Here is a 15896-nt window from a genome sequence, read left to right as displayed (position 1 = left end):
ATTTTGCATGTATCCCTTATTTAATACACCTGATTGAGATTATCACCTCATTAAGAGAGAGATCCATGAACTGAACTAACGAGCTGATGATCTCAATCGGTGTGTTAAATAAGAGAGACATGCAAAATGTGCAGAGCAGGGGTCCCCCAGGACCAGGATTGTGAACCACTGATTTAGGAGTCCTCTTCACTACTCCTAACATTCACAGATTTAAGAGCTAGTTTTAGCGCTAAAACGCTTTGTGAAATACTCTTAGATCAAAAATTTAGGAGTCCTAAATTTAGGACTGACACACCCACCATTTTTAAGATTTTCTCCTAAATCGGCAAGTTATGAGCTACTTTTAGTGTTTTGTGAATACGGGCCCAGGAGTCTCCAAACTGAGTCCCGGAGGGCCGGTGTCCTGCAGAGTTTAGCTCCAACCCTAATTAAACACAACTGAACCAACTAATTAAGGTCTTTCAGTTTAAGTCTTTTCTGGTCATGTTCAAGGTGCCAGGAAATTAAACTGACGACTTCTCACATCTTTTAAGCCCAATCTTTTAAGCACCACCTGTCAATAGCACATAGTGCATAGTGTTGTGAAGAGGACATTTGGGGTTTTGAAAACCAGGTGGCATGGGAAGTCCTAGAAGTTCATCCCATTTATACACTAGATATAGAGGCCTGCTGTACAGCTCTGCATAGCAGCGTCTTAAGTGATGACATCATGGATGCAGAAGAGACTAATTTAGACCACTGATGAGGATAAACTTGTTGTACAAGCAGACATTGCTGTATGTGGGGCAGAAGAGAGAAACTAAATTTGTAAGTAGGCACATACACAGAAATGATCTATAGTAACTGCTATCTGTGCATACTATGTTAGAACATAGAAAGTTTATTTATACAAAAACATTATTTTAATCCATTTATTTGTATCTACTGTTTTATGTCTTCTTTATTCACCAATCATAGGAGAAAGTGATTTTCCTACAGCCTCTCTCTCTCTCTCTCTTTGTCTGTCTTCTGTCCTTCTCCATCATCTCTCTCCAGCCTTTCATCCCTCTCCGAGGACCTCAAATAGGATGTCATTGGCCTCCATCCTCCACCTCTCTGAGGTGACCTTGCGTGATGCAGATCACTTCTCTCGTGAGTCTCACGAGTCACCAAAAAGATACCACTGCTGCATCCTGGGAGAACGAGGAAATGAGGTCAGGTGTAGTCACAGATGGTCTGCCCTTACCTCATCCATCAAACAAAACCACTTCCAGGTAGCAACAGTGCTATTCCCCTCTATGCTGACTATTTTGGGGCATCTCAAGTCCTGTATGGGCAAATGGATAGCTTTTACTATATGGTTACACAAATACATAAATCTGTTTGGTTGATTCTTGCATTTAATGTTTTTCTTTGAGTTGTCTATAATTTCACTTCAGCAGTCTGCACTCTTCTCTAATTAACAATTAATGTCCATTACTTTAGTTATTTGGTATTTATCTAACTAATAACAGATACTGACATGCAAATCGTGCCTTTATCTTTTATTTTTAAATTTAAGATTCTCCCACTTTTTTGGCCCAAATCAGGCTGACACTTCCTGCCAAAGAAATAGTAAGAGATAAATGTATAACATTAGTATAGGTGTTCAGCACCACATATTATTGGGAGAATTTGGTAGAATGTACAAAGCCTGACTGGTTTGGCTTTGTATACTTATAACACATGCTGTTACCCTTAGTATGTTTAGCTAGCTTCGAACATTAGGTGGCGCAATTGCGCCTACCGTTGCACAAAAGAAGAAGAAGTTGTTTTCAGTGTTTGCTTTCAGTTTTCGATCATGACAAGCCCACCACAATAATGCAGACACATCAGCGTTATTTGTGGCTCATTTTACCATGTTTTTTTGCATTATTGGCCGTGACCATTACATTTGGTGAGTTTGTACAACAATTTCTCTGATTCCAAAATATGCAGATAGTCATTTTATTATTGGTAGCTTTGTCCGTAACAAACAGTATCAAAAAGTAACATTATAAACATATTTTTAGACATTCTTAATGGTATCGTTTCAAGTGCCTTGAAGTAGGCTATCAAATAGCAAAAGTAAATGTAAAATATTGCCATTACAAGTACATCAGTACTTGTTGGTGAGCTGTCAATCCAAAAAGGAATTCCTGGTGCCAGAAAAGCTCAAATCTAGCTTTTTGGAATATCTAAATACTGTAAATTCGTATATATTGTCTACATTTGAATTCTAAAATCATTTAGTATATTTACGTCGTTTTAAAGTTGTATACGTTTTTCGTTTACATACATTTTTTAATTGACAAAGACTGGCGCCCTCTTCCGTTCAGTCCCTGTCAATGCTGTGTTATGTTTTTGTGTAACAGCTTCTGCGGGCTTACTTTTGCTCCTGTGTCTCTGCTGCATGGCTCTTCTATGGAAAATAAAGATCAAGAATCGCTCCATATCGAGTCTTTTGGCTCAGTATGTAGCTGTGAAAGCAGTGTCCTGGCTGGGGAATCGCCAGAGAAACAAACTAGAGGCAGACACACGGGACATTCATCGCGTTCAGGAGGACACTCTGCTCAAGCGTCTACAGAAACACTCCAACACAGTTTATGGCAAGCAGTATGAGTTCACATCAGTTAAAGGTGATTTTGACGATTATATATGTATGTCAGCTCACTGTGGTAACCATAATCGTGCATACTTGATTTTAGTTTTTGTTTACTTGTTTTTTTCCCTGTCTTATTTTCATTATTACTCTCAAACATTATGTAAATATACATTATATGTCTTTAGTAAAGTTCTTTATAAGCATTTAAAATGTGTTATAAACAAAGCTTAATTTATTGTATATATTAGGGATTAAAAGCTATTTCTCTGAAGGGTTTGAAGGGTCTCACAGCATGCACTGATATGTAGGATATAGTTGTTTTTTTTAATTTAACATGTAATAGAATCATATGTTTGACAGTAGTATACAGTAAAATTCACAGTGTTGTGTACAATTCATTTATATTTTACTTATATGAAATGGAAATGACAAGTAAGATGTGCCACCATGTTGGCATGAAATGTATGACAGTTTTTATTGTATCATTTCAGACATAGAAACATTTCAACAGCTCCATCCGGTCACAAATTATGACCATTATGAAAAGTTTGTGGAACGTGTGGCTAAAGGAGAGCAGAATGTTTTAATATCGGAAAAGCCTCTTGTTCTGGCTATGACGTCAGGAACGTCTGGATCCAGCCGTATGCTTTTAAGCACCAAAGACACCAACACAGAATTCTTCCTACAGGTCACAACGCATACACATTCTTACAAGTGTTGTATCTGCATTACTAGTTGCACCAAACACTAAAGGGCAAAAGTAATGGCAACTTTCCCAAGCACTCTCCTCTGTCTTTCTGTTGGCCAAATGCATTATTCTATATGATTTGTTGCACAGAAAGTACAAAGTCAGATTCCTTAATACATGTTTACAAGTAATAAGCCAATACAAACCAACTAGCAACAAGTGAGTTGAATGGCAAGATAATATACAATATTTTGTGATCAACTAAAGTAATATAATCATCAGCTCTCAAGCTTCCACCAGAAAGCACTGAATGTGAACTTCAATACCCTGTCAAGCCTGCTGTCCAAAGGGCTCGAGATGAAGCTATCTATTATTTCTGTGCATTCAGGGGGTGACAGTTTGTCTAGATGCCATGAGGCAAGCCTTTCCAGCCACCGACCGTCTCCAGAAAACCCTGAAGCTCTTCTACTCGCCCATTTTTCGTCAGAGTGAGGCAGGTATTCCTGTCGGCCCCAACTCCTCAACTCCTGCCTCCTCTAAACACATGCTGCATCTGTACACCACACCAGCACCCGTCTATGAGGTAGGTGGGAGATGAATATGAATTTAACATGATATTTAGTTATAATATTAGCTAATATTTAGGGGAAAACACTCAGCTCCTCTAGCAAGACTCAAAGCAAACCTCAAGACTTTGGTTAGATTTTTCGGGAATGTTTTATTAGAATTGGAGCTAAGTTGCCATTCATGTATTAGGGGGTATGTTAAAACTCAGGAAGGTAAGTTTGTCAAGACGTACATATAAGTGCTAGCGGAGGGTCTGAATAAATGTTGGACAGATTGCTTTTTTTACACCTGAAATTAAACTTTAAATGGTTACAGAGTGAATATTTTAACAAAAACATAAAGCACAACTCAAAAAAGCACAGCTTTAAATTTAACTCAATTATCTGATTGAGGCTGAAAAATCAATTAAATGCAATGGTGCAGAGGTAAAAAAAACAAAAAAAAAACATCCAGCTAGTGCATGTTCGTAAAACAATTAAAAAGCAGAACAGTTGAATGCAAAAACACATTCTAAATGAAACCACGAGATGTGGTGTATTAGACTTGCCATGATTTAATTTTCACAAACATGGTACTGTATCCACATTCAAACTAATTATACTGTTATTAGCTTAAGTTGGATGCAACAATAATGGTAAGTTGGTTGTAAACTTTGAATTTTATTTATTTTCACTAAATGAAAAACCCATTTATTCTCCAAACTACTTACCCTCTGTAAGGCTGCAGAAATGCTGGAGTGTATCCATGCAGTGGAAACACCCTGGAGCGGTGGGCTGTCCATCATAAGGCTAAATATCAAAATGAAAACTGAAAAATATAGTAATTTAAATGACTAATTTGCACACTTAGTTCAAATTAATCATTAGACTAGTTTTTAGATTAGTTCAGATAAACATGCACTCAATGCCATGTAAGATTTCCTTCAAGTGGTTCAAAACAATTTATTGGCAAAAGGCTGACCAACTCAGTCACCTAATTGAGCTTGGCTTTAAGATGATAAAGAAACATCTGAAGGGGAGATGCCACTGGCCTGGCAGAGCAAAACCAGAGAAGATATCAGAATCTGGTGATGTCTAAGTCACAGACTTCAAGCAGTCATGGCATGCAAAACATATGTATAGCAAAATAAATCCTGATGAAAACATACTTGTTTTTGCTGTTTATATTCAAAGTTTTTATTTGTCAAATCAGACTAAATGAAATTAATGATTTGTTGATTTGCTGGACCGTTTTTGCAAATTGCAGAAAACTCGTTTTAGAAAATAAACTTTATATATTTATATATCTTTAGAAAAAAACTATATGTTTAAATGCTAGAAACTGGTTAAACTTTATTGATGTTATAAAACCACAAGCCTGTTTTAGTGCAGGTATGTGCCAAAAAAATTGAATATCGAGGGAAAGTCCATTTATTTCAATAATTTGTTTCAAATAGTGAAACTTGTATGTTATATTAGTTCACTACACACAAAGTGAAATATTTCAAGCCTTTATTTGTTTCAGAAAAAAAAAATCCAGTATTTCATCAAATTAGAATATTTTATGTGACCAATAAAAAAAGGATCTTAAACACGTTGGCTTTCTGAAAAGTGTGTTAATGTGCTGTATTATGTCCTCAGTACTTTGTTGGGCCTCCTTTTGCACTAATTACAGCATCAAGGCGGCATGGCATGAAGGCGATCAGCCTTTGACACAGTTGAGATGTTATGGTTGCCCAAGTTGCTTTGATATTGGCCTTCAGCTCGTCTGCATTTTGGGGTCTCTGTTCCCTCATCTTCCTTTTGACAATACCCCATAGATTTTCAATGGGGTTTAAGTCAGGCGAGTTTACCGGCCAATCAAGTACAGTTATTCCATGGCTATTAAACCAGGTATTGGTAGTTTTGGCTTTGTGGGCAGGTGCCAGATCCTGCTGGAAAATAAAATCATCATCTCCAAAAAGCTTGTCAGCACCAGGAAGCATAAAGTGCTCTAAAATTTCCTGGTAGACAGCTGCGTTGACTGTGGACTTGATAAAAGACAATGGACCCACACCAGCAGATGACATGGCTCCCCAAACCATCACTGACTGTGGAAACTTCACACTGGACTTTAAGCAGCTTGACTTTTGTGCCTCTCCGGTCTTCCTCCAGACTCTGGGACCTTGATTTCCAAATGAAATGCAAAATTTGCTTTCATCTGAAAACAGGACTTGGGACCACCGGGCAACAGATCAGTACTTTTTCTCCTTAGCCCAGCACAGACGCTTCTGACGTTGTTTTTGGTTCAGGAGTGGCTTGACGCTTGGAATTCTACAGCTGTAGCCCATGTCATGCAGACGTCTGTATGTGGTGGTTCTTGATGCACTGACACCAGCCTCAGTCCACTCCTTATGAAGTTCCCCCAGATTTATGAACCGCCCTTGCTTGACAATCCTCTCAAAGCTACGGTCATCCCTGTCACTTGTGCACCTTTTCCGGCCACATTTTTCCCTTCATCTTAACACTCTGTTAATATACTTCGATACTGCGCTCTGTGAGCATCCAGCTTCTTTTGCAATTGCCTTTTGAGACTTTTCCTCCTTATGGAGGGTGTCAATGAGGGTCTTCTGCACAACCGTCAAGTCAGCAGTCTTCCCCATGATTCTGAAGCCTACTAAGCCAGACTGAGACAATTTAAAGGCTGAAGAATTTTGTGTTAATAAGCTGACTAGATTGGGACACAGGGAGCCTACAATGTTGAACTTTGTCATGATATTCTAATTTTGTAAAATATATCTTTAATCCATAATCATTAAAATTGAAACAAATAAAGGCTTGAAATATTTCACTTTGTGTGTAGTGAACTAATATAACATACAAGTTTCACTTTTTGAAACAAATTATTGAAATAAATGGACTTTCCCTCGATATTCAAATTTTTTGGCACATACCTGTATATACATAATGAATAATAATCACAAACATGTTTCTTGTAAATAAAATATTGATAAAAGTTAATGATATGCAATATAATTTTATTTCAAACCAATTTGTTGTTGATTTGACATGTTTTAGTTAAACAGTCTTGGAGTTTAATGGATTTAAATCAATAAAATATTAAGTACCAAAGCACACAAAGCAACTCAAGTCATAACGTCATATGGTTACATTTTTAAATTGATTTATATTCTAATTAATGATTAATTAGCCATTTTTAATTATTAACTACATAGACCATTAAAAAATAATATTTTGGTTACAACTGCATCTGTCTCTGAAAAAAAGACATTAAGTAGTTACCTAAATATAATGGTATTAACAGAGCTTCCTTTTTATCTGTAACCTGTTGGAGATATTAGAACGCTGGAAACAGAATGAAAAATACAGTTTTGCTCAAAACAAAAATGTAAAAAGATTTGAGTCTTTTCAAGTTGAGTATTAACTATTGATAATGTCTGATTGTTATGATTAACTGTGCTGTTACTTCAATGCAAGTTAAGTTTAAGTCACGCAACTCAAGTCCTTTGGGGAATGCATTGGAAGTTAATTTGAATAAAAGCGCCTACCAAATAAAAAAAAATAGTTTAACCATATATCTGATTAAAACACTAATTTATCAATTCTAAAAGACACTGTTTGTTTTGTCCTAGGTGCTGAATGAGAGAGATGCCTTGTATCTCCATCTGTTGTTTGGGCTGAAGGACCGCTATCTTGGCATGCTGGAATCCAACTTCTGCTCTACCGTCTTTTATGCCTTCAGAGCCTTGCAGGTACAGTGAGGTCCACTAATGAAAATGCTTCTGTATTACATTGCAAATTATAGAATCATCATTGCAATTTGAATAGTCACCTAGTAGTGCATCACGATTATTATCATCATTACTTTTGTATCATTGTTTAAGGTTTAAATGTGATTTTCCAATCTCTATAATGCTATCAGGCAAACAGGAATTCTAAATTTGCTTATTCAATAGTGACTAAGGCATAATGCAGAATTCATTTTAAATCATAAATGTTTTAAAACTTTTGCTGTTGTAAACAAGGAAAATTGAATAGCTTTTCGGGTGTAGTCTCAGACTGTTAAACCCCACACTGTACATGTTAGTACCATGTAGTACACAGTAGTACCATGGTGTATGGAGTACAACAAAATTGGAAAGCTACATTGTACTTAATGTTGTCCCACTCCCAGATTTGTCTTATTTTATAACTGACACTGAATAGAGCAGAAAGATCCCGAGTAGCAATCTGTGTCTCTGCATTTAGGAACATTGGAAAGATCTGGTGGTGGATGTGGAAGTGGGCATGATCAACTCCAATCTGAACCTGAAGGCTGATGTGCGCCGTTCTCTAGAGAAACTAATGAAACCGGATCCAGAGAGAGCTGCTGAGCTTACAGCCCAGTTTGAGGAAGGGTTTGAGAGGATCGCACTCAGAATATGGCCCCAGCTACATCTGATTCTGACAGTGGACTCAGGCTCCAACCAGATTTATGGGGAGATGTTACGGCAGCACTACTGTAAAAATGTCCCGTTCTACTCCCCTTTCTACGCTGCCACTGAAGGTGTGTTTGTATGTGGATGCGTGTACATTTCTGAACTGGATAGTGACATTTTTAGTGTCTTGGATATTTTAGCCATAATAGTTCTTTGTCATAGTTAGCTAACAGTGCTTTTGGAAAAAAGCACCCCAGCACATTAACTGGCAACATCCATATGCAAAGTTGTAAATGATGCATACATTCATTATTTAGTTATATAATGGTCTGTAATTCATGTTTCAGGCTTGATAGGTGTGAACCTGTGGCCTCAGCAGGAGAGCAGACAATATCTCCTGTGTCCTCGCTCCATGTTCTGTGAGTTTATACCAGAGAAAGATCTGGATTCAGAGCAGCCCAAAACTCTCTTGATGGAGCAGCTTCAGGAAGGACATAACTATGAGTTGCTGGTCACCAATGCTTCAGGATTATTCAGGTCCGGTACATGATCATACTGCTACACTTTCCCTGCTTTTGCTGCTATTTGTCTGTGATGACCTTAATGGTCTTAAATTAAGGAAACATCCTGGGTTACTCAACATAACCATATCTTCCTGAAAGGTGGGAAGAAAGAGGAGGCTGTTAGCTGATGCTGTGGGCAATAGCTAGCCAGAAAACTGTAGGCTGTAGTAACTAATAGTAATGATGGTAACTTGCTATTGGGCAACCCACTGATGCTAATGCACCCTAGTTATTATAGTGTTAGGGGTGAGGCCATGCTGAGTGGCTCCAGTGCATCATCGAGACTGCCCAAAACAGTCCTGAATGCAAAAATGGTGACAAACTGACAGTCTTACTCCACAATTCTGTTTTCAGCAATACATTTCTAAAATGTACATGTTTAGTAACAATTCTCTGAATTGCCTTTACACGTGTGAATTACTGTATATTAAAAAAGGGAAGTAAAACATTGAGGAAATTGGAAAAGTAAAGTATTGGTAAAATGTTGTAGTGGATATTCTCTAAAAGCCTGCCTTCTATGTTTTCAGGTATCGCATTGGAGATGTCGTGAAAGTAGTTGGGTTTCATAACCAGTGTCCAAAAGTGGAGTTTCAGTATAGGTACACATTTTATTATACATTATCCAATCAAACATTTCTTAAACTATAATACAAACTTAGTGTCCTCAGGTGGTACACAGCACAACACTTTTTTAAGTTTAGTTTTTTAAATATTGTAATTACAATTTTCGCTACATTTTTAATGTTTCATGATTCTTGAGAAATGGGACAAAACAGGGTGAAATATATATATATATATAAAAAAAACCTTATTATATATTTGTATCGAACACGTACTGAGCTACTGATCTATGCATTCATTCAACCTCCCAACTTTTCTCTTATTTATCAAAATGTGTTTTACTTTGCCATCACTTATTTTGCAATTAAACAATCAATATGTTTTTAACATTTCAAAACAAATTCTCATGTTAGCAGACAGATGACATTTTCATACGTGACCAACAATAAAATATCATAATCAACTATTATCACAGAGTTGTTACAAAAACCTGAATCTGTAGTCATCAGATACACTATTTTATGTTTAATGTAATTAAAAATTACTTGAAAACCACAAAAATATGATGCCTGTCACCACTGTCAGACAGAAAATCTTACTGTGGTGACATCTGACATTGACAAATTAGGGATTTCTTTTTCATCATTAGAAAAACACTTTTATCTATTTTATTGCTTATGAAGGATTGATCCCTTCTCTATAAACACTGTTTTAATGTTGTCATAGATTTTATATAATAATGTTACAACTGCTGGACTTGTTTTGTCCCAAGTCTCAAAAATCAGCACTTCATGTATCTACAAGATATTTGGCAGTGCAAATGTAAATAGTAATGTGAAGTTTTCTGCAGTAGCTTCATTTTTGTATCTCAAACAGTAGAATGTGGCACTAGCAACTCTAATAACATGCGTTATCTTTTCTTTGTAATCGTTTGTTTAACATGTGTGTTCAGGCGTGGTCAGATGTTGAGCGTGCGTGGTGAGAAAGTGTCTGAATCACTGTTTTTGGGGGCTCTCAAGAAGGCATTAAAACAGTGGCCAGGAGCCAAACTAATAGACTACAGCTGCGTTGAGAGCGGCATTTTAGGTAACATTTATCTTTTGCAAAATCTTTTGTATGTTAATGGAATGTTCCAGGTTCATTATGATTTAGCAGTGTGTGAATATTTTAGCTATTATATGTGTGACTAGTGCAATTGAATTACGAGTGTGTCTGTCTGTATAAATGTCGGTATAATGTAAGTTGTGTTGAACCTGGAACATCAAATTAGCTTTCCTAAATTTGATCTTTTATGTAATACTGAAAGGCAAATAAATGAATTAAATGTTGCATTTAATTAGTTGTTTGTGTTTGCTGCAGGCAGTGCATCTGGAATAGCTCAACCACATTATCTTGTGTTTGTTGAACTAAAGGGTGTGAGGAACCTATCAGAGGAACAACGATACAAGGTGATTATCTGTAATGTTCATTTAAGGACTTCGAAGATACCTTTTTTCTTTAACTGTTCATTATATTCCAAATTGCTCTTTGAATCCAACAGTTAGACCACTGCCTTCAGGAGGACTCTGATATCTACCGATCCTTCAGAATAAAGGGCAGCATCGGACCAATGAGAGTTCAGCTCGTTCGTGACGGAACTTTCCAGGAACTGAAAGATCGCATGATGGCCTTCTCCAGTACTTCGTCCAACACCTTTAAGATGCAGCGTGTGATACGCAGGAGAGAGTTTGCAGACTTTCTACTGCAAAGGGCTTTTTCATGAGCATTTCAGTTAGAGGTGAATGAAGTGTCAGTTTTGGCAATGTTAAAATATTTTCAGCAATCCTTTTATATGCAGAAATGGTAGGTTGGTGGTTTGATTCCTCTGAAAAGTGTTACTATGTGGCTCTATCACCTTTTCAAAGCATTTTTCTGTTTGAGCATTCAGACCAGGCAAAAACAAGAGCACTGGCTCAGCTAGTTCCAAGAGTTTAGGGTAGGGCTGTTTGGGTAGGACTTCTAACCAGTGGAAGTCTTGTTTATAGGTCTGCTTGGTGGTGCTAGAGAGATGGTTCTTGATGTGTCCCTTTTTTAGCACACCAGGTTTCTATCATCGGGATATTTAATACAGTAGGTAGTAATTTATTCAGGTTGAGGCCCAATCCCAATTCTGTTTTATACCCCTTCACCTACCTCTGACCCTATGGCTACCCCTTCCCCTTGTCCGCTTGTTAAAACAGAGTGTCAAGGGATAGGGGTAAAAATATTACCCTAAGAAATGGAACACATTTCTTTAAATACAATGACCTTAAATATGAACACATTACATTGAATGTAACATAAAACAATTATTTTTCATTAAATTCTTTATTCATTCTTGTTCACGCATGCAGCATGTTGCCGCTGTAGCTGGTTTATGCTGAGATAATTCTCATAACCCTTTATTTTAAGTGTGGTCCTGAAAAATCTTCGTTTGAAGGGCTGTCTGGCCCTTCCCCAAAAACCTAACTTTCAGCCTATGTTCATGCTAATATGCTCTGACCAAATGGGACTTACCATCATCAGAATGTAATGGAATTGCATTTATGATGAAAATGATTAAATTATCGTAATCATTGTTATTATTACCTTAGTTTTACATAATTTATTTCATTAAATTTGAATGATATACAGTTTTACCAATGATTGATTTTTTTTTTTCCTTTTGTGCGTGACGTAAAGGATTAGTTCACTTTGAGAACAAAAATTTACAGAATGTACTCACCCCTTGTCATCCAAGATGTTCATGTCTTTCTTTCTTCAGTCATAAAGAAATTATGTTTTTTGAGGAAAACATTTCAGGATTTCTCTCCAAATAATGGATATGTATGGTGCCCCCAAGTTTGAACCTTCAAAAGGGCTCTAAACGATCCCAGCCAAGGAAGAAGGGTCTTATCTAGTGAGACAATCAGTTATTTTCTAAACAAATTGACAAATTATATACTTTTTAACCTCAATGCTTGTCTCGTCTCTGCGAGGAATGTGTAGTCTGCGTGGTCCGGGTCAATACAGTCAGGGTATGTCTAAAAACTTCCATTACGTTTTCTTCCCCAAATTCAAAATCGGCCTACACCGCTGCAGAAGTACCGACCCAGTGTTTACAAAGTGAACAAATAAGAAGATCAAACGCCCTTTACAAAAAAAGGTAAAAACAGTGTTGTAGGATGATTTTTGAAATTGAAGACAAATACGAGATGGGTTTGAGATTTTTTTTAAACACCTTAACTGTATTGACCCGGATTGCACCGACTACAAATGTTCATCGCAGAGATGAGCCAAGATGAGCATTTGAGGTTAAAAAGTTTGGAAATTGTAAATAACTGAAATAACTAAAAAAGAATAACTGATTGTTTCGCTAAAGAAGACCCTTCTTCCTCAGCTGGGATTGTTTGTAGCCCTTTAAAACTGCATTTTGGAAGTTCAAGCTTAAGAGGCACCATACATATCCATTATATAGAGAGAAATCCTGAAATGTTTTCCTCAAAAAAACATAATTTCTATACGACTGAAGAAGAACATCTTGGATGACAAGGGGGTGAGTACATTTTCTGTTCATTTTTGTTCTGGAAGTGAACTAATCCTTTAAAAGCACACATGGTTGAGACCTCAGAAGATTGTATTGAGTACATGCATTGCACATTGCTACAATGATTTAGCGGTTCAATGTGACCTCCTATGAAACAAGGTAAACTTCTAAGCAGGTAAGCCAGCAGACAACTATTACATAAAAAAGAAATTAAGGTACTTAATTTGTAGAACAGTCTTGTTCTTCAAAATAAGAAATGACAGACTTGAAAGAACCTTGGTGGACCACATAGAGAACAGCTTAATCCAATTGCTGAAATAATTCACAACGTCAAAAAGGTATTGATTCAACCTTGGGCTTTCTTAGGAACGGGCCAGTAAGGTCAGTACCCAACATATGGCCAGGGTCCACCACCAACATAGTTTGTAAATATCCATGGCTTGTATTTCTCACAGATAAGGCACAACTACTCCAAACAGTCTACAACATAGTGCAAGGTTTTTAATGGATGCTATTGCCATTTATACCTTTCTGATTTTCTCCCAGCTGATTGGTAATTTCTGTTATCACCTTGTGCCTGGTAGATTGAATACTGAGCTTGAGCTTCTATACGTATTCTATGTAAGATTGAGTCAGGAAAAACATTGGATTGTCTTTTGCTTTACTTTACAGAGAAGATAGCCCATCTTGATAGGATGTTGGCCTGGGGTACTGATCCAGATACTTTAATCACTTCTCTACTGGCTGAACTACAAAAAGCCATTAGTTTTTAGCCACTGAATATGATGCTGTAGTTATTTGAAGTAACGGCAAAGCATAAGCGATCATGTTCTCAATTTTAGTTCAATTGTTTTAGCTTGCATCCATTTAAACTTTGAAAAGACCATCCATGAGACCCTTCATTCCTTAAACACTTGTTGCCATTGTCCTTCTTCTTGAGAGCATTTAATGGAATGGCCCGTTTCTAAAAAATTAGACATGAATTGGGGAAGCCATCCTGATTGTCCAAGGAAACATTAAACATCTTGTAGTGGGCAGGAAGCAAAGAACATAGCAACACACAATCTTGCTTCAAGTGTGAGCGGGTTCATGTGCAATTCCTTAGTATGATGAAGCAAATGTACCCTTGAGTTCAGAAAGAAGTTCTGCAAGAATGCTTCAGACAGTTTTTTTTTTTTTCTGAAAGAAGGGAAGTTTAGGGAAACAGTAACAGCAACTGCATCAAGTTTAAGCCCCCCAGGTTGAAGATTAGCGGACAGGCTGACAATTGCCACGTAATAAATTGATCAGCTGTTGTTTCACAAGAGACAACTACTGAACTGAACTTAGCATACTGAAACTTCTCCTCCGCTGACATCCATTAAAAAAGCCAAACCGTTTTCAATTCCATGACATCCAATAATAAAAATGATGCCCCAAAACTTGTCATAATGACAAAATTATAGCCCTGGACTGTCTATTTGTTAGGCTATTTATGGCAAATGTTTCTCATTAAAAGAACTGCACTAGAGACACCAGCAGGTGGTTTTGGCATCTTGGATATGCGGCTACAGATATCAAGGGAGTAAAATGAGTTGAAAATTGCCTGTTGTCAAAGTATTATGCTTTGTTCTGCTAATGTGGGGGCTCTGATAGTGATGGCAAAAGTAATAACCTGTCAAAATTTATAACATCTCATACAGTGAGGAAAATAAAATATTGGATCCCCTGCCGATTTTGTAATTTTAAATGGTAGGTGTATTTTAACAGTGAGAGACAGAATAACAACAAATAAAAAAAAAATTCATTTCAAAAAAGTTGATTTGCATTTTAATGAGTGTAATAAGTATTTGTTCCCGTACCAATCAGCAAGATTTCTGGCTCTCAAGTGTCTTTTATACAGGTAACAAGTCGAGCTTAGGAGCACTCTCTTAAAGGGAGCTAATCTTAGCCTGTTACCTGTATAAAAGACACCTTTCCAAACAATCAATCAATCAATCAGATTCCAAACTCTCCACCATGGCCAAGACCAAAGAGCTGTCCAAGGATGTCAGGGACAAGACTGTAGACCTACACTAAGCTGGAATGGGCTACAAGACGATCACCAATCAGTTTGGTGAGATGGTGACAACAGTTGGTGCGATTATAAGTGTGGAATCAGCCCAGAACTACACAGGAGGATCTTATCAATGATCTCAAGGCAGCTGGGACCATAGTCACCAAGAAAACAATTGGTAACACTACGCCGTGAAGGACTAAAATCCTGCAGCGCCCGCAAGGTCCCCCTGCTCAAGAAAGCACATGTACATGCCCGTCTGAAGTTTGCTAATGAACATCTGAATGAATCAGAGCAGAACTGGGTAAAAGTGTTGTGGTCAGATAATACCAAAATTAAGGTCTTTGACAACTCGCCATGTTTGGTGGAGGAGGAATGCTGCCTATGAGCCCAAGAACACCATCCCCACCATCAAACATGGAGGTGGAAACACTATGCTTTGGGGCTGTTTTTCTGCTAAGGGGACAGGACAACTGCGCCGCATCAAAGGGACGATGGACGGGGCCACGCACCATCAAATATTGGGTGAGAACCTCCTTCCCTCAGCCAGAGCATTGAAAATGTGTCGTGGGTTGGTTTTCCAGCATGACAATGACCCAAAACACACGGCCAAGGCAACAAAGGAGTGGCTCAAGAAGAAGCACATTAAAGTCCTGGAGTAGCCTTATGGAGGGTGCTGAAAGTTTGAGTTGCTAAACATCAGCCTCAAAACATTAATGACTTGGAGAGGATCTGCAAAGAGGAGTGGGACAAAATCCCTCCTGAGATGTGTGCAAACCTGGTGGTCAACTACAAGAAATGTCCGACCTCTGTGATTGCCAACAAGGGTTTTGCCACCAAGTACTAAGTCATGTTTTGTGAAGGGGCCAAATACACTGTCACTCCTGCACAAGGCAGCTTATAAGAAATGAAGTTGAGACGAGAGATAATAGGAACACAC

The 15896-nt window shown here is 37.6% G+C and overlaps 1 protein-coding gene across 2 annotated transcripts; it reads left to right on the top strand.

The window, feature by feature from the left end:
- Positions 1–1792: 1792 nt before the first annotated feature.
- On the top strand, positions 1793–12028 carry ghdc (GH3 domain containing). Of its 2 annotated transcripts, none has more exons than XM_073828492.1 (11): positions 1793–1915; positions 2373–2636; positions 3094–3290; positions 3679–3873; positions 7468–7587; positions 8084–8381; positions 8601–8790; positions 9344–9415; positions 10330–10463; positions 10737–10825; positions 10918–12028. In XM_073828492.1, the coding sequence occupies exons 1-11, from the start codon at positions 1840–1842 to the stop codon at positions 11137–11139; spliced, it is 1857 nt and encodes a 618-aa protein (XP_073684593.1). In that variant the 5' UTR covers positions 1793–1839; the 3' UTR covers positions 11140–12028. The 2 variants fall into 2 exon arrangements, with proteins under 2 accessions (XP_073684593.1, XP_073684594.1); XM_073828493.1 differs by having other exon boundaries at positions 1810–1915; positions 2435–2636.
- The last annotated feature ends 3868 nt before the right edge of the window (positions 12029–15896 follow it).

The sequence above is a fragment of the Garra rufa genome, chromosome 22 (assembly GCF_049309525.1).
Source record: "Garra rufa chromosome 22, GarRuf1.0, whole genome shotgun sequence".
NCBI lineage: Eukaryota > Metazoa > Chordata > Actinopteri > Cypriniformes > Cyprinidae > Garra > Garra rufa.
This window is presented reverse-complemented; position numbering and strand designations above follow the sequence as displayed.

Bases quoted from the DNA above. Each gene is read 5' to 3' on its own strand.
- ghdc (XM_073828492.1), top strand. From the start codon at position 1,840: ATGCAGACACATCAGCGTTATTTGTGGCTCATTTTACCATGTTTTTTT. The intron at 3,291-3,678 runs GTCACAACGCAT...CTGTGCATTCAG, and splicing joins ACACAGAATTCTTCCTACAG to GGGGTGACAGTTTGTCTAGA. The intron at 10,826-10,917 runs GTGATTATCTGT...TGAATCCAACAG, and splicing joins CAGAGGAACAACGATACAAG to TTAGACCACTGCCTTCAGGA.